The sequence below is a fragment of the Myiozetetes cayanensis genome, unplaced genomic scaffold (assembly GCF_022539395.1).
Source record: "Myiozetetes cayanensis isolate MyiCay16 unplaced genomic scaffold, myiCay2020 scf20-37, whole genome shotgun sequence".
In the NCBI taxonomy this organism is placed as follows: Eukaryota; Metazoa; Chordata; class Aves; order Passeriformes; family Tyrannidae; genus Myiozetetes; species Myiozetetes cayanensis.
Genome location: NW_026087412.1, coordinates 7,941,459 through 7,968,630, shown reverse-complemented (window position 1 = coordinate 7,968,630; position 27,172 = coordinate 7,941,459). Strand labels below are relative to the sequence as shown.

At 41.9% G+C, this 27,172-nt stretch overlaps 1 protein-coding gene across 1 annotated transcript; it reads left to right on the top strand.

Moving 5' to 3' along the window:
- The first annotated feature begins 2,242 nt into the window (after window positions 1-2,242).
- TMC5 (transmembrane channel like 5) lies at window positions 2,243-26,486 on the top strand. Its single transcript, XM_050317343.1, has 23 exons — window positions 2,243-2,383; window positions 9,697-9,858; window positions 10,380-10,564; window positions 10,944-11,048; window positions 12,619-12,711; window positions 13,447-13,546; window positions 14,127-14,217; window positions 14,527-14,775; window positions 14,939-15,090; window positions 15,625-15,769; window positions 16,256-16,411; window positions 16,974-17,140; window positions 17,756-17,834; window positions 18,207-18,304; window positions 19,799-19,894; window positions 20,475-20,550; window positions 21,380-21,513; window positions 22,641-22,814; window positions 23,464-23,542; window positions 23,857-23,949; window positions 25,015-25,116; window positions 25,406-25,451; window positions 26,010-26,486. The coding sequence occupies exons 2-23, from the start codon at window positions 9,785-9,787 to the stop codon at window positions 26,126-26,128; spliced, it is 2,613 nt and encodes an 870-aa protein (XP_050173300.1). The 5' UTR covers window positions 2,243-2,383; window positions 9,697-9,784; the 3' UTR covers window positions 26,129-26,486.
- The last annotated feature ends 686 nt before the right edge of the window (window positions 26,487-27,172 follow it).

The following is a 27,172-nucleotide window of genomic DNA, read 5'->3' as shown; positions in this document are numbered from 1 at the left end:
GAATATGAACGTGCATTATACCAGAGAGCCTAAGTACCTACTTCTACTGGTCCCTTGAAGCCACCCAAGCATGGGCCATCTTTCAGTGACTGTGAACACAGAGCTGGGCCAGCTCTACCCTAAATAGGAATATTTATGGGGTAAGGCTTCCCTAGAAGTGTCATCTGGAGTGGCAGCTGGCTTTTTGTTTATGTTTCTTTTCTTACCACTAAGAATACAAAGAATAAAGGTCAGTAATACACTTGCTGCTTAATTAGACTCTTTCTGAAACTCCATGTTCTAGAAAAGTATTGGGTTAATGACCCCATGAGAACAAATTTAAATAAAGATTGGAGGAATTGAAACAAGATTGACTTCCCCAGGAGTTTTGTGAGAACATTCTCTAATCTATCTTTTTGTTTGTTTGTTTGTTTGTTTCCAGTGAGAAAGTTTTTAAGACACTTGGAAGTGTTTCAATGAATTTAATGGATCACAGCAATCTCAGGTGAAAAAGCAGGAATACAGGCATGCTAAGGAGAAGAGAATGGATGATTCTGTGGTAAATTCCTTTTGTGTGTTGTTTGTCCAATCCACCTTGTTCGCAAAAGCAGCAGCTCTCAGCCTGTGCTGAGCATGGAAGCCAATGCCATGTACTGTTTCTCAGGATGCTGGGAAACCATCTGACACATTTAGTAACACCATTTCCAGGACACTTTTTCTTTCATGTGGTTCCTCTTCCTAATGCCACAGCTCCAAAATGCTTCTAAATGTTTAGGAAAGTTCTGAGTGATTGTTTTGAATTTTTGGGGGGCAACTCATGTTCGACTACCCTGGTGCTTTGGGCTGTGTCCTGTGCAGCAGGGAGGCAGCTCTGGATCAGTGCAGGAGATCTGCAGACAGGTCCTCTGCAGTCATGCCAGGAATGTTGCTTCGGGCAAAATGTAATCTTAAAGTAGTATTAGAACACTTCACTGAGGTCTACAGAATGTGTCAGACACAGAATAAACACGTTTTTTGCAGTTGAGGAACTGGAAAGGCACTAGCCATTTGGTAAAAGTGATCATCAGCTGTTACACTGGCACAGTTTCTGAACACAGACCAAATTGATTTATTGCCAGTTCCTCACTGGCTTTAATCCAAAAGGTTGACAGGGGTATTTTTCATTTGTTTGTTTTCTAGTCTTACTGGTCAGAGAAGTTACTTAGGAATAGAAGTTTTAAGATATGTGGTTTTCTGACAGGATAAAATATGCCAAAACATCATAACAGGCTCTACCAACACAAAAGCAGCTGGGGGTCTATAATTCTGTGAAGTGTTGGTAAAAAGGAGAAAGGTAACAGGCAGGCCACAAGTCTGGGACAGCAGATCCAGTCTTGTCCTTATCCTCTTTCCCTCTCCGTCTGTGCCCATCCCAGTGGTGGCTGTTTGGCCCCTCATCCAGTTTGAAGATACTTCTCTTTCCAGAGGACAGCATTGGCCTTCGAGAGGGGCCCTGGACACAGCCTGGCAGTGACTGTTGCATGGTGGATGTGCCAAGGTACCTCCATTCCACTGCAGTGGAGTGAGGGAAGGTGATGCAGACATCCCTGTGAGTGGCTTTAGGACAGAAATTCCTGCAAGAGGCACCACCCCAGCACTTTGACTTCTTTGTGTTGCACCCTGCCTGGTGGCCGACTGTAGCTTAGTCCAGTCCATGGTTTTTCCCATCTCTGTGTGAAAGGGGAAGAAGGAGGGAAAAGAGAAAGACAGGAAAAATCAGTATGTCTGTGTCTCACTAAAAAAGAAGTGCCTTCTGACCCATACAGAGTACAGGAAGGGCTGGTATTAAATTCCCCATCCAGGAACTGCTGATTACTCTCTGTACTGGTGTGAACTAATTTTTTCACCCTTGGAGGAGCCTTCCTTTAGTGCAAGTAAAAATATGTTCTTCATCTCTGCTCTATAAATGATTAATCCAGGGATAAAGGTAACACAGCACACAGCCTGTGTCTGAAGACCGTTTTCCTCCGTCCTTTTATTGTGGTGTTATTGCGATCCTCAGCCCAAAGAAAGCACGTTTAAATTTATGGGGGGCAGAGACTGAACGTCTCGGAACTCATACAGCAACATAGCAACGCGTCCCACGGCAGGGAACAGCAAAGAGCTCCGCGTGGTTGTTTTTCTTGTCCCTCTGCGAGCTGTGCGAGCCGGACCTCAGCTCCCCTTTCCCGGTGCTGCAGTTCCCTGCACGGCCCGTTCAGGGGGAGAAGGGAAGGGAAGCGAAGCGAAGCGAAGCAAAGCCGGCGGACCCCGGTGGCTCCCCCGGCACCGGGGCGGGACCGGGGCGGCGGGAGGAGCCGCCGGCGGGGCGGGAGCGGCGCCGATCCCGGGGCACCTGGCGCGGGCAGCCTCTCCCGGCGGGCAGGTAAGAGCTGGGACGGGCGGCTCCGGGGCTCTGCCGTTCTGGAGCGGCTGGGAAGGGCCGGGAGGGCGGCAGATGGAGCGCTGGGTCCGGGCTGGGTCTGCTCCGCGGCGGGGCTGCAGGGCGGTTTCTCCGTTCACCTGAGGTGCAGGAGCCGCTCGGCACCCCGACAGGTGGCTGCTGCTTAGCAGGCGGCCGCTGCTAGTTCAGAGTGATGGAACCGTAAGGACTGAGCTGCGGGCGTGTCAGGGGTGCACTCGGCTTCTGCTCTCCCAGAGGTGAGCGGCCGCACGGCGCGGTGCCCAGACCGTGGTGTCAGCCCTGCTGCTCGGCACCTCCCGGCTTTATCGCCCCGTTAGTCACATACCAGCTTCCTCTGCCTTCGGCTGGAAGGGCTGGTCCCATGGCGGATAAACAGCCACACGCTTCCCTGATGGATTTAGCAGTGTGCCACACACGGTCTGACCAGCCTGGCTGGGATCACCAGCCTGGAGTGTGACATCTGCTTTCTGTTTGGTGTAGGTTGCATTTTGGTGTGTGCTAACTGGTGTATGGATGTGGCACTGTATTTTCCAAGGAGCAGGTTGTGAGTTTTTCGTGTTTGGAATAGATAACAGGAATCTGTATTAAATAGGTGGGAAAAATCTCAGGTTTAAGTATTCATGTCCTTTATGGTCAGTCATTGTCACTTCCTCAAAACACACAAACTTATTATTTAACCTACAAAGACTGAAACGTTTCTATGCAGAAGACTGAATATTTATCTAAAATCCAAATCATCACATCCAAGATTTTATTGTTAGGTTGCTGTCCCTCTGTTAGTTAAGTGAACCTGCAAGCAGTGGCACTGCGTGGGAGCTGTGCTGACCTCTGCTTCCACTGACCTACTGTCACCATGGTCCCCTCTGCCAACCCAGGGACCAACAGCAGCCTGATCCCGCTCTGTGTGGCAGGAGCAGCCAGTCAGTAGCTCTAGAGCCACGTTCAAGGAGTGATAGTTTCAGTATGGGTGTGTGTCAATCCCTGCCCATGTGGCACAGCCCTGGCACAGGATAAGGACAGCACTGGCTGTAGTTGGCATGGCACCTGTACCGGGCTGATGTGTCAGTGCTCCACCCAAAGCAATTAATTTCAGATGGTTTTTTTTGTTTGTTTGGTTGGTTGTTTTTTTTTTTTTTTTAGTTTGTTTTTAATTCTTTTGGTGGTTTGTTTTGTTTGGTTGGTTACTTTTTCCCTTCCAAAGTAAGCTTGTCAGAAGGACTTCTACTCTTGCCATGAAAGTGGTAAAGTGCTGAGTTGGTGTTGTAGGGCTGTATGGGAAGACATAACAGGAACTAGAATTTTACAGTGTGTCCCTGTTCACATGTTTGTGAAAAAGCCTCTAATTATATAGTCCATAGGTTCTATATGTTCATTGTGGAATAGAGCCTTAATATACTAACATGCTACATTGCATTTTAATGAAGCTGCATTTTGTCTGAGAAAAAAAAGGATTCAAATCATGTGAAATTATTTGTCCAACAGTTTGAAAACTGCATGTAAGGATTTTGAAGAATTAGGAGAAACCTGTGACAAATCTGGTTCTCTTTTCTGGCTCTCCCGAGCCATTTTCTAATCTCTTAGTTTATTTGTCAGAATTTTATGAATTCCTTTTGTTTTCCCTCAAGATCTGCTTAAATGCTGCCTGTGCAAATAGTAATGAGATGACAATATCCTTAGCAGGAAGTTAAGCCAGAAATTACAAACAGAACAATGCCCTTTTTTAGTCCAACATCATTGTGTATATTTTAAACCCTGTTTATTGTATAAAATGATCATATGTGTAGTCTTCATTTGCTTTTCCAACTGAACTTGTGAATGAGACTCCTGTAACTGATACTGCTCATTAAAATATAATTTGAAGGTTGCATTTAAACTGGATAGGTATCCATTGCAAGTGCAATAAAAAGAGCTTTCTTTTAAGGCAAAACATCAGAACTGTTCTGGTAAGCAGTCTCTCATGCCTCTGATAGACCTGCTGTGGTGGACTGCCCTTCCACTGAAAGCAGAAAGTTATTCCAATCAGGTACTCAGAAACTGCTTCCTTTTTTTTTTTTTTTTTTTTTTTTTTTTTTGTAAGCAGTTATTTCCTTCAAGCACTAGTGGCTGGTAATGTTGGTTAATAGACTTAAAAAACTTGTTTTTCAAAGCAATATTTAGTCCTGCTACATGCAAAGAATGTGACACTCTGCAGTTTGGAAATTTAGTCACAAGACTGAGTTGCACTCATACAAAATGATTCTTGCTTTAGTCCTTTTTCCCTGTAATGGTCAGACTATGAGCTAGGTAATTGTTTTCAAGTGTTAAAGAAATAATGCAGGGTTTTATTTCTTATTCTTGCTAATCTTACCTCTCTCTGCCAGGTATACTGTTCTTGCTCTTCAGTTCCCTGTTTCCAATTTTAGTAGTTATATAGTTTATAATTTTCACAGTGAATTAAGTTTGCAACTTGTGGTCAGAGTTAAGAGCATAAAAGCAACCATGCAGCAAGCAAAGAGAGAATTGCTCTCAAAGGGATCTCTGGGAAAGGATTAGATCATGCTAAGTCACTGTCATATGTACTTCAGTCCATAAGGATTGTGATCCCCTGGGGCCTTTTGGGTGGAGAAGCAAGGATGTGTGTGGTAGATTAGGGTGAGTACTATGAATTTCACAGAATTAATGAGGTATCTGAACTTTCAGCCACTGCCTTTGAGCAAAAACCCTGAAGTGTGTGCCACACCTTTATTGGACACTAGAATTTAACTACATATTGTAACATTTTTTTGAATGTTTCAGGGGCATGTTTATAATAAAGGTGTCTAAACTCAGGTGAAGATGTAGAATCCTGCTTGAGCCACTGCAAACATGAAGGAGCTGGCAGTCCTTCTCCAAAGCCTTATTTGAGCAACCACAGGCGATAGAAGGGCTTTAACTTGCAAACAAAGTGAACAGGATGAAAATACCGTAGTCTTGTATTGGGGGGAATTACAAGAGGAAGGTTAGATGGAAAGGATAAGGCAAACGAGTGAGTAGGTGCAAAAACAATGGATAAACAGCAAATAAGGAGCAGAGCTCACGGTGCTGGAGCAGTAGCTGGAGGCACTGGGAGCAGCCAGGTGAGGGCAGAGACAGTCCAACAGTAGGATGTTCCCTGTGTCAGACAGACTCTATCCTGCCTGCCTGGCTGCTCTCTGTGCCACAGCCTGACCAAGAAGGGCTGGGGGGACAGGGAGGGTGGGATCTGAATTCTGGTAGGTAGCACTGCACTATACCACATTAATTTGAGCTCAAGTTCCTATGAGGTGATGGGAGAGACAGCAGCACTGCCACTACAAGGGGGATGCTGTCACTCCCTTCCCGGTTTGATTATCTGTCCTTTCCCTGTGCATTGGTAAGCAAATGAGTTTTTAGTGCTGCTAAGACTGCACGTCATCACTGGGAAGAGCTCTTGTAGCAGAGGCACAATTTAGATTTCTGAAACTGATTCAAGGTGTAAAATAGCAGAGTTGATATTGATTCCTGTAATAGGCTGTGCTGCCATTAATAAAAACACAGTGGGAGGCCTGTAGGAGGTGCAGGTTGGGTACTTTGGCAATAAAGGCAGTAAAGGTGAGTGGTTTTCATTTCCGTGTATGATTCATGCTGGTTTCATTGCTAATATATCAATTAAAATGAGGTTTTCCCGAGTGTAGTGTTTGATTAGGGTCAATTCACAGGCCCTTCATAGCCTTCTGAGAGGCTTCTCTGGTTTGTTGCAGCAGTGTTGAAACTGTTGGGACTGAGATAGTGGAAGAGCAGTGGTCAGTACTGGAATGTATTTGCTGATGCAGCATGTAAAGCTCTGGCTTGTCTCTCAAACTCACTTTTGGCTTCCAGAAATCAGTCTGTCTAGTTATACCCTACAAACTGAAATATTTTTACAGAAATAAATCACATTCAGCTTTCTGAATAAGTTCTTCCATGAGTTCTATTCCCTTCAGTCAACGTTACTAAGTTACCTCTGTTGTAGTTCTAGAATTTACTGTTCCTATTCCTCTTCAAGATGTGTGTAAGTAGGATTTGCTTTATGTAATCCTTTTTACTGAGGGATTACAGGTAAAGAACTTGAAGGTCTAAGTGGCTTTCCTGAAACTTGATGCCCGGACAAAGTGCTATTTTGGCAAGACAGTCATGTTTATTCATGTTTATTTGATTACATTCTAAATGAGGGTTAGTGTCTACAGCAGAGAATTACCTGTCCAGGAAGGGATGAAACTAACCTGGAATATTTTATCCAGGCTGTTGGTCTGTGACGTGAAGGCAGTTATTTTTCTGGGAAATGATCCAGAAGCTTGAGTGTGCACTGCTTGGAGTTTCCTGTTCTGTATCATTACAGTGTGTGTTGAATAATTTAAGGGGAAAGCACCCACTCTCCACCTAACCTCTAAACTTATTTACATATCAGTGATTATTAAACCCACTGATCTTAAACCCTCCTGTACTCAAGAGGAGTAACATAAGATTTGTCTTGTTGCTTGCTGAAATCAAGAAATGTAATCCACAAGTGGACAACACCCTGCAAAGAGAAGATTTGTCAAGATCCTGCTTTCTGTCTTTCCCAGATGACTGCTGTTCTCCATCTATTTTTTTTTCCATTTGGAAATTAACTTTTTAAAAGGAAAACTAAATCTATATGTCATAGCTTTTTCCTGAAGCTGTGGTTTACTGCATCCCATCATAGCTCAAAAAGAAGAAAGAGATGGTTTAGTTTGAGCATTACCTTCTTTGGGCTCTTTGCAGTGAAATATGACTGACCAAACCCCAAACCAAACCTGCAGTGTAGGGATTAGATTGGATAAAAAGAGTTTCTCACGATCTTTGGACTTGGCATGGAGGAAATGAGTGGCCTGATGTGCCACTTGTGCACCCTTGTCATCCTACCTGTGCAGCCTCGTCGTGCCAGCTGTGCCCCCTGAGCGTGTCTGTTCACACACACTGCCCTCCCAGCCTAGAAAGTCTGTCCTGGACTTTTTTCAGTTTCTCAGTAAGTCTTTATGGATAAGCCTAGAGGTCTTTCAAGTAAGAGAAAGAAGTGCTGGATGTATTTTCCAGTCAGGCTGCTCTGTTTCTGGGTGGTTGATGCTATATCGAGTTGATGGGGATGGTCAGTGCTTTCTGCCAGCTTGCTTCTGGGTACTGCTGAGCCTACACATCCCATACACTTCCATCAAAATATCTGTTCTCCCTGCTGCTTCAGTGAATGCCAGGCAAGCTGATGAGCTGTTCAGATCAGTGCTCAGCTTTCCAACTGCCTTGCTGGCAGGCTTCCAAGCTTTCTGGATGTCTGAGTCCAAGGGAGTTGCGTTCCTGGGAAACAAGTTTAAAAAAAAAACCCAGAAAAATGTAATTTTGCACACTCTTCAAAGGGAATTGTCTCAGAACTTTCTTCCCCTGAGAAAGTAATTTTTCCTCTTTAGCTTTTCATTGCAGTTTGAAATGTAAACCACTCTTATAGGGGATGTTTAGTTTTCCAAGCAGGCTTTGCAGAAGTCCATGGTTATCTTTTTTGAGAATCATTTCCATGCATTAAAATGGAGTATAAGGACAGAATGTACAAATGCCTGAAGAGTTTGTATAAAAGTTCAGATATATTCTAAGCAAGTTCTCAAAAGATCACCAAGAGCTAAGTGGTTCCTGTCAAAGAAAAGCTACCTCTCATGAGATTTAAACTTTTCATGACCTTTACATAAGAGCCTCGGATTCCTTGGGTGTTCATTGGTTTTCTTTGGAGATGAGGAGAGGGGGCTCTGCTGATGACTTTTCTGCATTGGTGAGAATCTCACTCTGCCTCTGTAGGTGTGGAGTTGCTGCCTGAAAAGACAGCAGTTTCACCTGGGAGATACTGTGTTTATGGTTTCTTGTTGCCAGCAATCACACCCCATTGTTTACAGGAGGCAGGGGTGATGCACCCTGGATCCACATCGCCTGGTGTGCTTCTTTTACTGAGTGTGCTGAATCCGTGGGCCCCACAGCATGATTCATCAGGCTGTAATCAAAGTGTAGTCAGTGTTCTGATTAAAATGTGGGACTTTGAGTTCAATCAATCACTCGTGTTCATTGTGTATCTCCTTGCAAGTCAGCATGCAGAACCTGGGCAGTGCTTTACAACTGTGTCCCACTGCAGGATTTTAGACTTTGTTCCAAGGTCTTTAGGCGTGTAAATGACATAATAGTAATTTAAGAGCTTCTTTTGGCAGAACAAGAAGATTTTGACAAGCCTTTGGAAACTAGACTCTGTAAAATTATCCATTTTGAAGATACTTTTCATGTGATACTTCCTTTGCTTTAGTAAAAAACACAAATAAACCCCACTGCAAACAGAAAAGTTGGTAGAGACTGTGCTGTGAAATGAGATTCTGGTCTGCTTTTCTAGGAATGGAGCCGAAATAAAAATAGGGGTTTTATGGGTTTTGCCAGATGTGCCCTTTTTTGTTTATTTTTTTCCTTCCCTGCTGTGGAATAGCTCTGCCACCTGACGAAACTTGGCATGGTGCCTTGAAGAACTAATGCTAAAAATTGCTTCATTTTTTATTCTGAGTATGATTTTTGATTAATTGCAACAACTGCCTGTTTAATTTGGATTCTGTTTTTCTAATGTGACATTCCCTTCTCACTGACTTATCTGGGCTCCCATTTGTTAAACTCTGACCAAGTCTGGTTTGTGGAAGACTAAAATGGAGGACCCTGTAAGAAATCCAAACCCAACTTATTTACAGGATCAAGACATCAAATCATTGGAAGAGCCCTCATTAAGAATAAGTCTAAATATTGGCAACTCCATACACAGCAAGGGTCCAGCAGGTCCCCTCTTGACAACTAAGGCTTAGGGATGCACTGCTAGTGAAGAGGAGGGCAGGCTTCTCTTCCTCTTTGGTTTTAGAAATCTAGTCATTTTTTTGAGAAATTTGTGTATTTGACTTGCCCTGTTTAAGGAGGAGAGAGAATTTATTTTTTCTTCCTAATGTTTTGATATGCTCCTAAAACCTGGCTTAATTTTCAGTGTTGGGGAAAACATCGGTGGCACTCCAGCTCCTTAGTTTTGTTGAGAGCTTATTATAGAGAAATATTAGTTCCCGTTTTACCTGCAATTTCTGGTGGATCCCAGATTCCTGATGGTAAATAGCATGAAGTTACAACCACTTCTGATTTATTTTCTTCCATGTTATTTGTTAGTGGGATGGCAGAATCTTCTAAGTTGCTAAAATGTAGTTCCTTCCTTTTCATTTTTTATGTACGTGCATCTGTTCTGTAATCAGGTCTGTAATCAGTCTTCCCATTAACACACTGATGAAGCAGTAGAGACAAAAATAAGGAAGATTTCATCCTTCAAACAAAGGACTTGTCATGTCTTATCATTACAATGAAGGCTTTGAAAATCCAGACTACTACTTCTCAGAGACATTGGAAATTGATAGAAGGTGAGTTTATTTAATTTTGCTGTGTGACTGTGCCATAAGAAATTAAATTACTCATATGCAGGAGCAACTTTTCCTCCAGAGTTTTAATTTGTGGATTTATTTTAATCCCTCCTGTAAGCTTTTATTCTCAGACACAAATTTTTAAAGCTGTTACCAGGAAGGCAGCATTCAAGGGAAATGGCATTTTACTTTTTACATTTGGATGAATTCCAGTAAAATGTATTCATGGCACAATATCATAGATACTTTTTACTTCCAGTAATTTTCACAATAACCCAGGATGTCCTTGTTTTCCAAGCAGTTATTCCTGTTTAGACAGAGTCTAAGCTAACTTCATGCGGAGAAAAGTTTTAGCTTTTCTAATTCAGTTGGTCACTAAATCAGAATTACAAAATACATCTCAGTATCAGAGTTTGGTTTATAAAGTACTCAGATTTGATGATAATAGGTAGCAAAATATTAAGGATATCTACTGAGAGTTTTTGTGACAGGCAGGGTTTTCTTTTTGATTGCTTACACAGGAGGAGTTCTCAAAAGCATCCATTCTCTCACCAAACCCCTTATGATTCTTCACTTCATGGCTCCTTTGGAGAGCGCAGTGGAAGAGAGCAGAACTACCCTGTGGCCATACCGATGGACTCCATGAGACCTGGCTCTGAGTACAGAGAGGATTCACCAAGCAGAAATCCATATGGAACTTTCACAGGTATGTCATTTCTCCACGTGACCAGCTTACAGAAACGCTGGAACAAACAACAGCTTGCTCTGTCCCGAGGGAGTCCTGCAGCTCTGCAAAGCTCAACTCTCTAGGTATTTTTTGCCTTTTTTTTTTTAATCTTCTTAAAGCAGTTCAGGTGTTATATTAACAGATCCATGGACTGTGTTGTATTACCGGATCAGTAAATATTGTTTTGTATCATTGAGTACTAGAACGGACACTGGAGCGAGATCAGGGAGTTTTGTTGAGGGAGCAGGTTGTTGTGTTTGCAGTAGAGCTATACGTGATCACAGGGCTGCTGTTCTGTGTCCATGAATAATCCACAGCAGTAAACAAGTTTCTGTGTAATTCTGATTCCCTTCAACAGACAATCTTTCCTTTGAGCCTGAGCCAGAGCTGGCATACACCCCAGCTTCTACCTTCCATCTGCTGGATTATCCCTATGCCCGCAGGACTTCCAGTGGATCGGAAGGTAAGGATTGTGGTGCATCACAGTATTGCATGTCAGTCTCACCCTCCATAAAACAATGTAAATATTTAAAAGCCTTCTGGTTCAGGTATGAGTGTCTTCATATAATAAAAGGAATCATAAAATGTAAATTCTCTTTTACTACTCTACATTTTTCCTCGTAGCTGAATTTTTCAGTATCCTTCTGAAAATACTCACTTTATTCCTTGAGTAATGAAAGATATAATGCCTACCCATTTTATCCCAAACTTCCTTTAAGTGGGTCAACATACAACAAATTTACACAGTTATCAGAAGAGACTCTTTGTAGGAGGAAATAAGGGGAGGATAGGGTGTGCTTTGAGACTGCCTGTAGTGAATTTTTCACCATGTTATGTCCATATAAATTCTATAATAGTAATTAGATGTTTATATTCGTTAAACTACAGGAGGGTTGTAAAAAGTACAATTGGCCTTCTGTGTTAGGCTAGCATAGCAGTTTATTGTTCATTGTCTGGGTAGGAACTGTTCCTCCCATATCATGTAATTTTTCTATTACAGTCAGTTCAGTTCCTGTCTGCTGTTTCTGGAATATAATTAATTCTTTTCTGGAATTCTTACCTAGGTGGACAGAAGGAACCCTCTCTCCAAGGGCCACTAAAGAGATTCTTGGGGGTTTTTTTTCTCTCTTTTTCATCTTTAAGAACATGGTCTTTAAATTAAGATCTGATTTGGCAAAATCCTGTATTTGTATTAAAAAAGGAATTGGTAACTGGAAATGTCTTACTCCATGCATGCCCATGGAAATAGGAGATTTACTAGCATGCATGGCTTTTAATTCCTGATAGGAAGGAGAGGGGCCATTTCAAACCAACTAGAGGATAAATGTCTGGGTGCTGAAAGTTCCAGAAGTACCTCCACAGGAGAGGCACAGATGTTTTTCTTTTTCTGATCCTGTTTAGTTGCTACAAAGGAAGTTGTCTCCAAGTGGAATTGACAGTAGTATTAAAGAATTATTAGGTTTAAATTAAGTATGAAGGAGCCTGTGCCATGTGCATTAACTAACAGATGCATCAGTCGGTTGGGTCTTTCCACACCAGACTTGAACTCAAAATTGGCACGTAACATTGGCCAGTAGCTTACTGGGAAAGGAAAGCTGTAGCTACACTCATCTGCATCAGAGCTGGAAGGCAGATGCTTTTAAAGAATACAGCCACTTGTGTTTGAATAATTGGATGAAAGAAGGTGGAGAGAGCAGCTGCATTTTGGTCCCAGGGAAATGGGAGTCTGGTACACACAACATATTTAACCTGATTGTGATTGTAAAACAATCCCCCTGAAGTCAGTTGAAAGATTTTTAAAGAAGGGCCCTGTCTCTAGGAAGGAAGTCTTCAATAATCAGTGTATACATTTCTCTTTTCCCACACGTATCTGCATGACCAGGACAGAAGTGACTGGGGGGAGCATGTGTTTGCATGTAGGTAGTGAGTTTGAAGGGTCACCTTCTAACTTGTTTCTGTGAAAGTGAAATTTGAGTTTCTTAAGTCAATTTGTCAGGACTACCTGGGCTTACTAAAGAATTCATGTTCTTTAGATAGCTTTATTCGGAGACGCAACAGGAGACCACCTGATGAGGCCTTCCTGGCTTCCTCCAGCGTGTTTGAAGCTGATCCAGTGGGCAGTGAAGGTAGGAGTTCAGAGGAGTGATTCAGTCTTTGACAGCATCTTGTACAAGGATGGTGTGGTCAATACTGTTCTTAGTTTATCACCAGAATTGCCTGCACAGTCTTTCTGTGGTTATGGGGACAACTTGGTTTCATATTATCACCAGTGATTAATATTTTATGCTCTCCTAACACGCTCAGATCCCACGACAAATGAAGCACAGTGCAGTGTGAGTGGGAATTGTAGCTCTTTATTAGAATTTGTTTGACCAGCTAATTGATTGTTTTCAGCCACTGGGTTTGGAATTAGGATCAAATTTCAGCTATGGGAAAACAGCCTTGTTATCAAGTAATGCAGTTCTGTCTCTTGCATAGGCAGTGCTGTCTGGGCACTAACATCAACTAAAATTATGGAATAAATAAAACAATAGTTTAGCTTTCAAGTCAATATGTAGCATCACAGAAGTGTAACTACCAGACAGTGATGAAGCAATAGACCAGAATCTTGAAGTTTGTCAGAATTTTATTTTCCTTTGTGTTGCAGCTCTTTGTGTGAACATTACTGTACTACTGGCTTCCATCTGTATTAGAGTACTGATGGAGCTGAAGATAGTCTGGACAAAATTATTAAGTCTCAGAACTTGCAACACCTTGGTAGCAATGAAAATGGGGGATGCTGTTATATTAATTTCAGGTTGTGTATAAAAATTACTGTATTAGTATCCCAAAATTTTGGTTTTTTCGTGGTTTTGATGCAGAGAAAGATTTAATTGGGAACCTTGCAAATATGTCCACCAGTGAAAGGATTAAGGCAATCCAGAAGATGCCAGGGACCATGAAACAAAAGAGAGAGATCAGGTAAAAATAGAAGTTTATCCATTTAGTTTTACCAACATTATACTTCTAGCAACATCTAGGTCTCAAGTATGGGGATTTGCCATCTGCTCAGATTTGTTTTGTCACTTTATGACTAAGAACTTTTTAATGCACTTTTTAAAAGTTAACATCTCACAGGGGAAATGATTTAAAGATGGAGATGAGAAGAATCTCTATGGTAATATAAAACAGAATATCGAGATCTTGAAATTTGGTTATGAATGATGACTTCAGATCTCTTCTCAAAGAAAAACTTGGATGTTGGCCTTTGAAAATGGAGAAGAGACTTCATAGTCTCAACTATCCTTTTTGTCTCCTCACAGAACATATTTAAATTTTGTTCCCAGTGTGAGTTAGTGGAGGGGTTCAAACATGCTGTCATAGCTGGGACAAGAGCCATGGCATCAGCTGATATAAAAAGAACCGGCAAGAACATCCCCGTGTTTTGTTAATTCTGTTCATGTGCACTTGTGCGAAACTTCTTTTGCAGTATCTTTGGCTTCCTGTTTCAATTACAACTCACACTATAATGCTTGTCACCCCCTGCCCTGCTCTTCCACAGAAATAAAGTTCTTAAAGAAATAACAGAAAAGTCAAGGCGCCGTGGTACTCAACCTTCCTGCTGCACACAGTGTCTGCAGGACACAGCAGTGGTAAGTGTCAGAAACTTCTGGCAGTCACAGCAGAGCAAACCACTGCAGCTGCAATGTTATCCCTGTCTCCAGAGGAATCTGATGTCTTGCTCCATGGTACTGACCAAAGAACCAGTTAATTGCTGCAGTGATCGTTAGTGTGTTATGGTAGGGCTTAGGAGCACCAGCTGAGCATCTTATGGTGTGTGGAGTGGGGCAGATCTGTTGGTAACATCAAAATGAAACTGTAAAAAAATGTGAGGCTTTATTATGTGAAATTGCATCCCGTTTGCTTGCTGAGGTTCACCTCTCTCCTCTTTTGCACTTCAGTCATTTCGGCGATTTGGAAACACCATTTCAGAATATTTTGACCTGCTGTGGGTGTGGCACAAGGCTCTGAAGATCATTGGTGCTGAGTTTGGAACAAGTGTTCTTTCTTATTTTATTTTCTTGAAGTGGCTGCTAAATTTCAACATCTTCTCATTCCTCATAAACTTCAGCTTCATCACAATTCCTCAGTTTCTGGCACCAGAACCAAATAACCTTTCATTCACGGGTCTGGAGCTGCTCACTGGAGCTGTAAGTATTGAAATTTTATGTAAATGTAAATTCAGTCACACCTGTGATTTCACAGTAGAGAATGGGACAGCTCCCACTTCTGCTGATTTGGCTTCAGATGATGATACTTTCCACCACACAGAAGTGATAGCAAACATTCTGAATGATGTCCTTGTCTTTCCAGGGTTATTTTCAACAAACAGTACTCTACTATGGCTTTTACACCAATGCTACAATCAGTAAAATAAAGAATGGTCCATCTTACAACATGCAGCTGGCCTATATTTTCACTGTTGGAATACATTTTGTCATCTGTTTTCTTATCTTGTTGTTCAGGTAAACTAACTGTGAATTCTTATTTCTCTTGTATTAAGAGGAAAAAACCTAAACAACAAAAACCCTGACCTTGTCAGCAGTTAGTAGTAATAATTACCTGAGTGTGTTTCTGCAAGTCCTTATTTCCAGGTATAAAGCAGAAATTTCTGCTCAAAAGACAGTCTCCAGAAATCAAACCTTTATTAGAGAAATTAAAAATAACTGCAAATTAGTAAAGGACATGCAGAGAATCCCACTTGAAGACAAAGTAACCCTTTGTAAGCTGTTGCTCCTAATGTAGTCCCTTATTGATGATGGCCTTCCAGAGGTAAAGATTGTCAGCAACTACTGGGAGAAGGAAATGTGAAAATTTTTTTCTTACATTTAAGTTTGTTTTCCACATTGTCTTTTGTGACATACTCTTATACAGGTCCAGTAGCCTTGAGACAGGATGGAAAAACTGACACCTCTCCTTTATCTCCCTTATCTGCCTCGCTGTACAGACTTGCGATGTATTTCCCATGATGCGTCTCACAAATTCAATTTTCATTGCAGCATGGCAAACTCCTTCAGCAGGAACTTTGTTAACCCTCAGGTGTACTCTGTGAATGCCAGCAGACTGCTCTGCACTTGGGACTTCAATATAACTAATGAGAAAGCTGTGAAGCTGAAACAAAAGAATCTCAGCACACAAATAAAGGTACAAAACACAGGAGGTACAAAGCTAACCTGCATGAGTCATTAGAAATCTCTGGCAGAGTGACACAAACCTGCTAGTCCTGTGCCTAAGAGAATTAAGTCTTCCTGCTAAGTTTCATTTGGTTTAAGCTCCTGGAGTTGTCTTAGCTGCTTGTTTTCCTTTTCTCTTTAAGCTACATATAAATATTTGTATGCTTCTGAATGAATCTCTGTGACTATTAAATATTTGCCAAACAGAACATTTCTGCTGGGTTTTTTTCCTTCCTGCAATTTAACCATTTTGTAGACAAAAGGCAGGCTGGTAGTGTTAATCTGTGAAACACAACTTTCAGGATAGGAACACAGTCCAGTAAATGTTTCTAGGATATTACTCTGCCCATCTAGAGAAATAATCTTTTTCATTCAGTTTCTCAAGGAGTTACTTGGAACAAGTGTTGCCTTATGCTGTTGACTAAGAAATTCTTTATTGGGAATTGTTTCCTTGCAGGAACACCTCACTGAAGTAAACAGAGAAGTTGTGAATTTCTCTGTGACACAGAGGATTGCTCGTATGGGTGTTCATCTTCTTTGCTGGTTTGCTTCCCTGGGAACAGCAGTAGCTGCTTGTGCTGGTGTTTATTTCCTCTCCATCAATAACCTCGAGGTAAGGATAGATTTCGCATTTTTCCACATGTGTGTCTTACACTGAGCACAAGCTCAGTGCTGTTCACTGCAAAGGACCACAGGGAAGCAGAGCTGTTGTTCCTGCCAGTGCAGACACAAATTCTGCTGGGCCTAAAACGCTGGTTTACAAAGGCCTTGCACCACTGGAGACTGTGGCAAGGGCATGGGACCTGAGGGGTCTGAGCAAATCTTCCCCCTCTCTCCAGCAGCTGCTTGCCTGGGCCCATGATCAGCTTAGGGACAGTGCAGCTGGTGACCTGGGAAAAAATAGCAAGAAGAAGCCTCAGCAAGACCTGCCTCTTCTTTCCTTGGAGCTGCATTTGAGCTGGGGCTCCCACCCTCGGGGCCACATAACGTGGGAGAAGGGGAGAAGGTCACTGTGCTGCTGGTCATGGGCCCATCAAACATCATAGTCTCTAACCTGAGAACATACAGGCAGGTGTGCCAGGTGCCTTCCCTGTGGACACACCTTGAGGCAGTATTTTGGTTAAGGCTCTAAGATGGGGTTGTTTGATTGTGGGTTTTTTTTTTTCCTCTCTAAGCTGTTTATGAAAGGGCATCAAAATGACCTCGAGAGCCAAGCTGCCATGTTGGTGCTACCTCTGGTTACAACTCTCCTCAACACATTCACCCCATTCTTCTACTCCTGGCTTGGGCACATGGAGAGGTTTCAGACTCCAGGACAGCAGATATATGTCACTATTGCCAGGTATTTGTTGCTACCACCTCTGAGTGCTTTTTGCCTGAAGTTGTCTGACTCTGATACAAAGCTGTGTCTGGATGGTGTGGTGGGCAGTAGGGAGCTATGGAAGAGAATTCATCTTCTCCAAAGGCTTCTGTGCACTCATCTCTTCATGATTTGTTTGTCTTCCATGAGCCTTCTGGAGTGCTACATCTCTGCATGAGGATGGGGAATGGCTTCCCTCTCAGGTGCACTGTGACACTGGGCTTAGTTTTGTTTGTACCATCCCTAGATGGCCCCTGGACTGTTGGTCCCTTGCCAGGAAGGGAAGGGAAGAGAAGAGAGGACTGAGGTCATCTCACTTAAAATCAGATGCCTGGAATTAACACTGCAGGTCCCTCAGACCTTCCTTCCCTGGGGAGCCCACACCCCAGCCTGTTTAGCAGAGCCTTGTGCCAAGGTTGTCATGCCCAGCTCCCCTCCTGCCAGGACAATAGAACAATGGCACACCTGAGCTCCCAGGAGAGCTCCTGTTGGTCCTGGCAGGTTATAAAGTGTAACCAGCGGTCATCCTGTCATCATTCCCTCCAGTGAGCTTGTGGACCAGCTGTTGGTGCAGTTACTGTTACTTTTTCTTTATAGAAATATCATCCTGAAAATCTCAATTGTTGGAATACTGTGCTACTACTGGCTTAACGTTGTGTCTGCCTCAGAGTCACAGGTAAAGTTCCAAAAATACAAATCTTTCACTTACAGTGCCAGTTTAGGAACCACCTTGATAAGATATTTGCTTCAGCAAAGTACATGTGGTGTCTTGAAAAGCTGAGTTTGCCACCCCTATATTTTTTATTACCAAGTCTGGAGGGATGGACTGTAGGAAAAAATGAATGACTCAGCTCAGGTCTCAGCTGGTTGGCAGCATTGTTCAGTGAGAAGTCAACTATGATTAGTCAGGCTGTTAGCATATATTTGATCAAGATTTCAGACCTTTGATCAAGTTTCAGCATTTGGGAACAACTTTAGAATTATATGATTTTTGACTCTAGGTATGTTTGTTGTTTTTTTTTTTCTTTCTTTCTTCTGCTTCTTAAAGTGCTGGGAAACTCTAGTTGGCCAGGACATCTATCGTCTTGTCCTAGTTGACTTCATATTTTGTTTGCTTGGCTCTTTCTTTGGAGAGTTTTTACGAAGGTGAGTAAGTACAGCTTTTCCAATCCTGTTTTTATTCATTACCCAAAGACATGCTCTGTTTTTCTCCAGTGGGAGAAAAGTCCACTGAAGCGTGGGTGTGGCACCACTGAAGCTTCCTTGATTGTCTCTGCTGGGCAGTCTCTGTGTAGATGCCTTGTATATATATCACAGCTCCTCCTTAGTAGGAGGTCAGTGTGTGTAGCATTCTGCTCTCCCAGTGTGTCCTTTTTCCCTTTGGAGATGGAAACACGTGAGGGGAGGAAGCCACATGGTACTCTCAGGTCTCAGCATGGAAGGAAAAAGTAATTTACTTCTGACATCTGCTGTGTGAACCTTCCTATTGCCAAACATTACTCAGGGCTTAGGCAGTAGAGTGTTTAAGTGCTTGCCAGCTCTACAGAGCATGCAGGTTCCCGATCATATTTACGTAGGAGATCCATTGTTTGCTCTTTACCCATGGTGTGAACAGGACTGGTTTACAAGATAAGACTTTATTTTGTACTAATTTAACAAAAAGTTAAGTGTTGAGAAGCCTTTGAAGACTTCTCCTCCACAGCTCTTGCCAGTGTGCTTTAATCTTCCTGTCCTTGTGTTCAGATAGGAAGCCACCTCCCAGCAAAAGGTCACAGAACCAAAACTGCAGTGTCAGCTCTGATAAATGGCCTCCCCTAAGCTGGCCAAAAGCACCTGACTTAGAGCTGAGAAAGGTTAAAAGTACAATTGCTTGTATTTAATTGTATGTGTTCAGAGTAATCTGAAAACCCAGCCCTGAAACGCTGTTGATAATGCAGTTGATAAGGTGGTAACAAGGTGTGTATTCAAGGCAAGATGGAATAGTTACCAAAATTGTTATTGTTCTTGCTACAACAAGCAGAAACTGAAACTTCCCACCTCAGGAAAAATGAGGTGATGGAAAGGGATTATTTGCCCTCGGTAGGAATCTTCTTAGCACTTGCTTACCTGTGTATGTCTCAGCTATTTGCAACCTCAGTAAGTCTGAAATAGGATATACTTCACGTGTCTGTCAAGAGTATCAGGCTACAAGACTTGTTTTCTGATTGAGGCTGGAAATTCCCAGGACTCAGGACCTGAAAAGCTGTTAGGGTTTTGTACCGAGGCAACTTGACATTTCAGCTGCTTAAGCACAAACACACTTGTGCTTAAAGTAAATAACAAATAGTTACGTTAGTAGAAATGTTTACTGATACAGTAACAAACCCTTGTTTGTTGTCTTTTTTAGTTGCATGAAAAATATCCTAGGTCTTATTTCAACCCTGCTGTGTATTATGGGAATTTGCTTTTGCCAAATTTTGATTCATTTTTTATGTGTTGTCTAATGAACGAGCTGTGGCTGCTTTGCATGACGTTAATGCAGCCCCTAAATAATTTGTCACTGATGCTTGTATTCAGGAGGTCTTTTGCAGAGATTTCTACAGAGGGCTTTATCCCTTAGCAAATGCTATTGTGCTGTAGCTTTTGGTTTTCCCCTCCCAGAATTATTGGAACTACGATCTGTGTGAGCCTGGGGCAGCCAGAATTCGATATCGGACGAAATGTTTTAGATTTGATCTATGCACAGACCTTGACCTGGTAAGTGTTACATTTACAGACAGAACTTCATTTGCACTTAAAAATGCCATGGAACATTCTTAGTCTGACATTTCTGGGTGCTTCCCATCATGGGGGATAATTTTCTGAGAAGTGACCTATTAAGTACCTTTGGTAAGGATTGCAACTTGCCGGTTTTATTTATAATTCTGTGGGTAATAACATCAGTCAGTAGTTTATCCAGTGGCCACCTGGTCTGGGAGAAACCCGATAGGTTCCTGCAGGAATATCCTTGAATTTTGTTTACTTCCCCACTGCAATGATGTTCATGTTGAAATAGTCTCAGTATTAAACCCTGGAAAAAATGCCTGATTTCTAAGAATGAGTATGTTACTCCAATTATAAGAGAGTTCTGCCAATCTGTGCATAGATATGCATGTTTGAAGTTGCATGTTTTCCAAGGTGGACTTACTGTTACAGGATCAAGGTTAACATAATCCCATTTCCAAATAATCCAGCACTCTCTGTATATGAAGTTACTGTGATATTTTTTTGCTCTCAGTGCATGGAGAGTTGTGTGGTGAATAGTGAAAATGTTTTCTCTCTAAATCCCTTCTTGTAGGATCGGTATCCTGTTCTCACCTCTGCTGCCTGGTATCCAGATGATTGCATTTTCTATAGTATTTTATGTGAAAAAGGTAACAAACTTCATATGTATTAATAATAAACTTGCACAGCTTGAAATCTGGGCAGAATTTATTGTGTTAAAGTGCTGCTTTTGGTTGAGGCTGTGGGAGTTTTGCATTTAGGGGAGCAGTTTGGTTGATTGGGGTTTGGAGGGTGGGATTTGCTTTAAAGGAAGACTAGTTAGATGCACACCCTTGAATTACAAATCTGTTAAATCTGAGAGGGGAAAAAGGTGTGGAAGGGTTATAGGAGGAGTTAAGAGCCCAGTTGGAGAGGGGAGAGGATATAGTAGTAAAATTAAAGGCTGAGGAATTAAGAGCGGACAAGTGCATGTGTCAGTAAAGACACAGCCTGTGACTCTGGCCTCCCACTTACACCCCAGCAATGCCCCTCTGCCAAGTTAACTACGGGTAAGCAGGGTGATTCAGCTAAAGATCATGGTGGAAACGTCTTCCTTTCAGAGTTATCTCAGTATTATGACTAGGTGGTAAGTTGTTTGTTGGATCATTAAGCAGTTTGTAGCACTGAATGTAGAAGAACAAAGCTGTAGGTAGAAAGATGGATTCAGACTTCTCAGAACCAAGGGTTTGCATATGCTGCAAAAGCAAATTCTACCCAACAGAGTCCTGAAGGACCCATCAGAACCTCATTTTGCCTCTTGCTGTTTAAAGACTATATTTTTGAAGTTTTCTGAAACTACAGACTGTCGATCAAATTCATATAAAAGAAGTTATTGGAAACTTTTGATAGATGCTGTTCCAGAAATTTCAGTGGGATTGACTTAAGCTGAGTTGAAGTGGCAGGTAACACCATTCCAAGAGTACCTTCATCTCTTTTAAGGTCAGCCTGATGAGGAATTGCCAACCCCCTCGCAAAGTCTGGAGAACTGCTCAAATGACAACATCCTTCCTGTTCTTGCTGTTTTGCCCTTCCTTCCTTGGAGTCCTGTCTGTCGTTGGAGTCACTGTCTGGAGGTATGGAAGATCACCGGTGCCCAAGCCTACTAAATTATGCTGTGTGACCTGATACCAGGCAGAGGAACCTGCATTTCTCCATAGGAAAAGCTACATTAACTGCTGATGGAAGGTTTCAGATGTTCAGGAGATGTTCTGTATTCTGAAAACAAGAGATGCTCAATGAGCTTGGGAGAATGTAGCTGAGTAGCTTGTCCCGTAAGAAAGTGGGACGAGAAACAAAGTTGCATTGAAGTTTTGGGTTCCTATTTAAATGTAGCATCAAACTCCTGCTCTTGAAAGTTTCTGTGACTGAGTCCTAGCTCCTGGATTTATGTATGTTATAGGCCATGCTGGGTCTGCAGCTGAGAAACACCTGAAAAAAGTCAGTTGAGGTCAACTTCTGACTTATTTATGAACTTCAGAAGCTCTTTTTGCAGTGCTGACCTCTGTAATAATGCATCTCAGTGTTACCAGTGTTTTAAAACTGCTTTGGTTTTGTGCATGTTGCTCTGGCCACAGTAAGGAGGAGCAGCCTTTTTCTTGACAATTGACAGCAATGTGATTTCAATATTTAGTAAGACAGGTGACTACACGTGAAACTAGGTGGGATGAAATCTGTCAGAGCACATATTTCCAGATGGCAAGGGGGAATTCCAGACTGTCTGGAATAGTTCAGTTTCAAAGCAAAGAACACTTTCTTATTTCAGTCTACCTGAAAATGCTAATTCTTGCAATGGGCTGCCTTAGCTCATTCTGTTGATGCTGAAAATCTGCAGTGACTCATGCCCCTGAAGGCAAGGTGAAATGATGGTTCTCTGTGGTGAACCTTTAAAAAAATCCATTTTTTCCAATTTGCTATAGCTTGAGCTACTGTGATTGACATGTTACATTGAGGTCAAGATTGTGTTTACAGGGCTTGGTACTGATCCACTGCAGCAACTGCATCGTCTGGGGTGGGCATTTCGTGGCTGGAGAGGCATCCAAGTTAAAAATGAACCACAGATCATGGAAGCACCCTGAGAGCCCAAAGAGAGCAGAGGGCTAGAGCAAACTGATGAGCATCTTGATGTACAAAAATCACAGTACTGACTAAAACACTGGTTAATATGTGAAGCTTTAAGTAGCTGGTTTTTTCACACTTTCAGGTTAAAACCTTCAGAAGGATGTGGTCCTTTCAGAGGCTTGTCTTCTATGTATGCTGCAGTGTCTGAGTGGATACACACTCTGGACAATTACACTGCCTCAAAATGGGTTGTGTGGATCTACCACAACTTAATTACAAGTGAACTTTTCTTCTTCATCCTCTCTGGCATTGTACTGTAAGTACCTGCTAATGAAAAGCACCGGCAAAGGGCCTGAAATGGAAAAACCTGGCAATGACATAGCCCTTCTTCATAAAAAAAAATACTTGTAAAGTGCATTTTAAAGCATCAGAAATAGTTAATATATTGGAAATTCATGTATTTGAAGTACATAAAGAAGTTATAAAACCTGTTCCTATTATGTTAGAATACCAAAGCTCTTTACATATCAGCTTCAAGCTAACCCTGTGTGGAGTTAGGGGAGTTTTGGGCCTCTCTTATTTGGGCCTCCTGTTTTTGGGCTTCCTTTTATTTTTTTCCTTTCCCTGTTTGGGCTGGGAGGGTGTGGTGGTTGGATAAGAGCATTAGTTTGCTGTTTGTTACATGAAATGCACCTTGTATTGCTGACTTATTTAATTTTACCTCTCATATTTAATACAAGTCCTTAGATCTTTGGGTCTTTTTCAAGAGAATGTTTTAAGCAATTTCATGTGTTTGCCATTCCTTGTGTAATTGTACACATCTATTTTATATATCTATGTGTGCGTGTATGTGTAGAGATGGGTGCAGGTATGTCTTTTAATGTATTAAAGTATCAGGATAATTTTCTGTTTAGACAATGACTACGAGGAAAAGCTCTTATGTTGGACTTTTTTGTTTTGTTTAGAATTATTACTTATCTTTACTGGCAAATAATACAAGGAAGAAAGACCATGACCAAATTCTTACGTAAGCAAATTAGTAATGTAAGTTTGACCTTCACCTATATCTTTTTTTATAATTTGGCTTCTTTGTTGACTGTCTCATCCAGCTTTGTGGAGCTGTAACATGTAAGGGAGGGTGGGAGACCTTCCTCATGGGAGCTGCAGAGAAATTCAACTCACAAACAGAGTTGTTGCAAAAGAATTGTATCTTCCAGATGTGCTGCTGCGGCTCCCTCTGTAGACGGATTATTTTAGGATAAAAGGAGTTATTCTGATCAGTGGTTACTTACAGGCCTTGAGCCTCTCAGGAATGATTAGTCCATTCCAGCTAATGATCTAATATGTCTCGACCACAGGCAGGAAAAGATAAGATGTTTTTACTTAAAAAACTACGGGCACTGGAGAGGGCAAAGCGAAACCCATCTGCACTGAGAGGACAAGGCCAGCAGGTCAGTCTGCCTGTTCAGGTACTGCTGTTTAATTTACATGCTTGGTTTGATTCCCTGGGGCTCCTCCAGCCCTGCAAAGAGGCTGCCCTGTAGAGATATGTCTGTATTTAAAATTTCATGCAAACTGACTGATTACTAGTTAACTCCAGACAGCAAAAGGATACTCTGAAAGTTCCCCAACTATTTTTTCCAGGCCAGAATTTAACCTGGGAAGGATATAGAAAAGTCCTTACCCTCACCAGACATAATTTACAACTATGAAACTCTAAGAAAACATTCTTAAAGCGTGCACTGTTGATCAACCACACTTGAACCTTGCCTAGGCTGAGAATGAGGCTGCCTTCCTTCCCTGACTGTGGTTTTCCTTAGGGTTTTATAGTTTGTGGTTTTTTCAACTGAGGTAAAGCTGAGTGCTTTGATTTAACCCCATTTTAAATCCCATACAACATCGATAGGCATCTGATTTAAACTTAAAATTTATTTTTTAAGGCAGTCCTGTCCACTGAGCAACCAAATTAATGTAAAAATGTGCACATGTAGGTGCTGTCTACTGTTTTGTGTTGAGTAAAAACTCCTTGACCTACATACTGGTAGAGAAAAAGTTTTTGGTAGGTTCCCCTCTTTCCTCCCAAAAAACAAATCCCCCTGTATGACCAGCCATCATTAAAGTGATAATATAAGTAAAATAAATAAATATGGATAACAGTTGATATTGATCTATTGTTAAATATAAATACGTGTGTGACAATGTAAGTAAATATTGGCTGTAAAGAGGGGAACTGAAATTGAATGGGCATTTTCTGTGTGCTGGGGATTTTCAACCAACCAGTGGCCGTGTCCAGTGTCACAAGTGGGACTCCTGAGAGGAGGGCTTGGTAGCCTATGAAATGTGGATATTCTTGTAGTTGTTAAGGTCAGATTTCAAAAGGAGATGCCAGAATAATCTCAGTGTGGATCTAGTAGAAAGGCCAACTCCCTAAAGCAAGGGTGTGAGCACTGCTGACCATACAATCGTGACTGGAAGCCAGAATACAGACTGCTAATGCCAAAAACTCTGTCTTTCAGAGAAGCTCCTCTCCATACCAACCACCCAGGCAACCTGCCCAGCAAGTGCCAGGCTACCCAGGAGAGGCATTTGACGGGAACCAAAACACATCCTACCCAGAGGTGAGATGGTCTAAAGAGGGAAACCTGCTGGATCTCCTTATACAGAATCTGGGGTGTGATACAGGTGTATGTGGAGCAAAGAGGCCATCCTGTGTGCATGGAAATAACCTTAATTTGAGCAGGTATAAAAGTCTAATCAGAACAGCTGTTGGAACACTCCTAATCACAAACCTGCTTAAGACCTGGAGAGTGTGGCTTTGTTACAGGTGACTGGTATCTTTTTAAACAGAAGATAACAGGCACACAAGGGAAATCATGACCTAAACCTGCTTGTGAATTTTGTTTTCAGGATCCCTATTCTTCTGGGATCTCGAGTGGCACTGACCTCCCTTTAGGTAAGCAACAAAGATGAAACACAGGAAGCTCTTGGAAGTTCAGCTCACTAAGAATGTTTGCTGTACAGACACAGCATGTAACAGCTGGATGTCAGGGGCACAGCTTTTAGCACCTTGTATAAAGAGAAAACAAAAAGACTGGGTTTCTGAGGTGAACATTTTTTATAGGATGTGTTTATTGGTAGCTTGTTCTGGTGCTGATGGTGACTTCTGAAGACTGTATACCAGAGAGTGGAATTTCCTTGGGTAAATGAGCCATTTTCTATTACAGGAGCACCCACAGACAAGAACATTAAATCACTTTAGAGATAGACTTCACATCTTGGTGTGATCTCAGAAGGGGTTAATAATGAGTAGAGTCCCTAGGACATCATCATGTCCAGAATAAAAAAAGCTACGGGATCTTGGTGGTAGTTTTGAACTATTCCCGGTTTACACAATCACGTCACTTCATTCCAAATACTTTGGCAGATGAGACCCTGAAATAGCACGGGGCTTTCTGATGGGGGTGGTGGTTACACCATGTCAGCACAGTTAACGTTGCCTCTGTGGTGACAGGTTGGGAGCCAGCCCAGCCCAGCAGCAGTGGTGTGTCCAAGGCCGTGGCACTCGCCCTGCGCGCCAGAGAAGCAGCTCAGTGGGACGACTACGATGATGAGGGAGATTTTCATCCCTGAGCAGGCACAGTCAGAACCACTGGCTGGTGTTCTGCAGAAAGCAACAGACTTTTGCACTAAAAACTGAAAGAATCACTCAAACATTTTTTTTTACCTCTAAATGGGACAAAAAATTAGAACAAAATGCATCCCAATTGCCGTTTGTTATGATAGGGAATGTCCTGCGGGATGAGTTTGTTTTGCAGCAGTGACACCACTTGTTGTTGACTGAATATAAGGAAAGTTGTGCCTAATTGTAAATAAAAGTTATGGTTTAAAAGTATTTTTGTATCAGTTATATCGTTTAAAACTGCTTTTATCTGATCTAAACCAAACCTAAAGTATTGGTTAAATAAACATAGAAGGAAATTAAAGTGCACTTGTTTTTAATGACTCAGACATTGTAATGGCTGTGAAATAATTTGTGTGAACCAGGTTAAACTTCCATTCCATTTTCACCTTTCTGTGCCACTTTTACAGTTTATTACAGTCACTCAAAAGCAGCTTTAATGTTAAAAGCTTTCAGAACTCTTAAGAGTGACTACTTATCAAAATTCTCATCTGTGTAAAACCACTGCTTGTAAACTAAAATTTTTCACATCTTTTCCCTAAAGGATTGATTGGAAGTAACACAATAGAGATTTATTTTTTTACCATGCATGACTGAGACACAATGCAGCTTCTTTTTATTCAGAGCCACAACTTTACTATCATAATTTATTTTGGTTTGTTTAGCCCATTTTCTATTACTGCCTGGTTTATTCCTCCCTCATTGTTTTGGACATAAAAATGCTTTCAGAAAAAGGGACATCTTTTCCTCTTGCTTGTAATTTAGGCTAAAGACAACCCAAAACCCGCCACCAAAGACACAGAAAAATGGACAAACTTCTCACACAACACAAGACCAGAGATTCCATTTTTTTGTCTCCCTGTGTGTTTAGCTGTGGAGTCTGGCTGTGAGTATTGGGTATAGGCCTGGTGTTTGCACTGAGGATGTGACTCAGCAGTGCCAGCAACTCCAGCAGCAACTAAAACTGGACCTTTGGAGCAAGGGCCATTTGTCAA

What these genes read in the sequence shown, in the direction of transcription:
- TMC5 (XM_050317343.1), top strand. Translation starts at nt 9,785, where the DNA reads ATGTCTTATCATTACAATGAAGGCTTTGAAAATCCAGACTACTACTTC. An exon ending in AAACAAAAGAGAGAGATCAG is followed by an intron (nt 13,547 to 14,126) that starts GTAAAAATAGAA and finishes GCTCTTCCACAG; the next exon opens with AAATAAAGTTCTTAAAGAAA. An exon ending in TATGCACAGACCTTGACCTG is followed by an intron (nt 19,895 to 20,474) that starts GTAAGTGTTACA and finishes CCCTTCTTGTAG; the next exon opens with GATCGGTATCCTGTTCTCAC.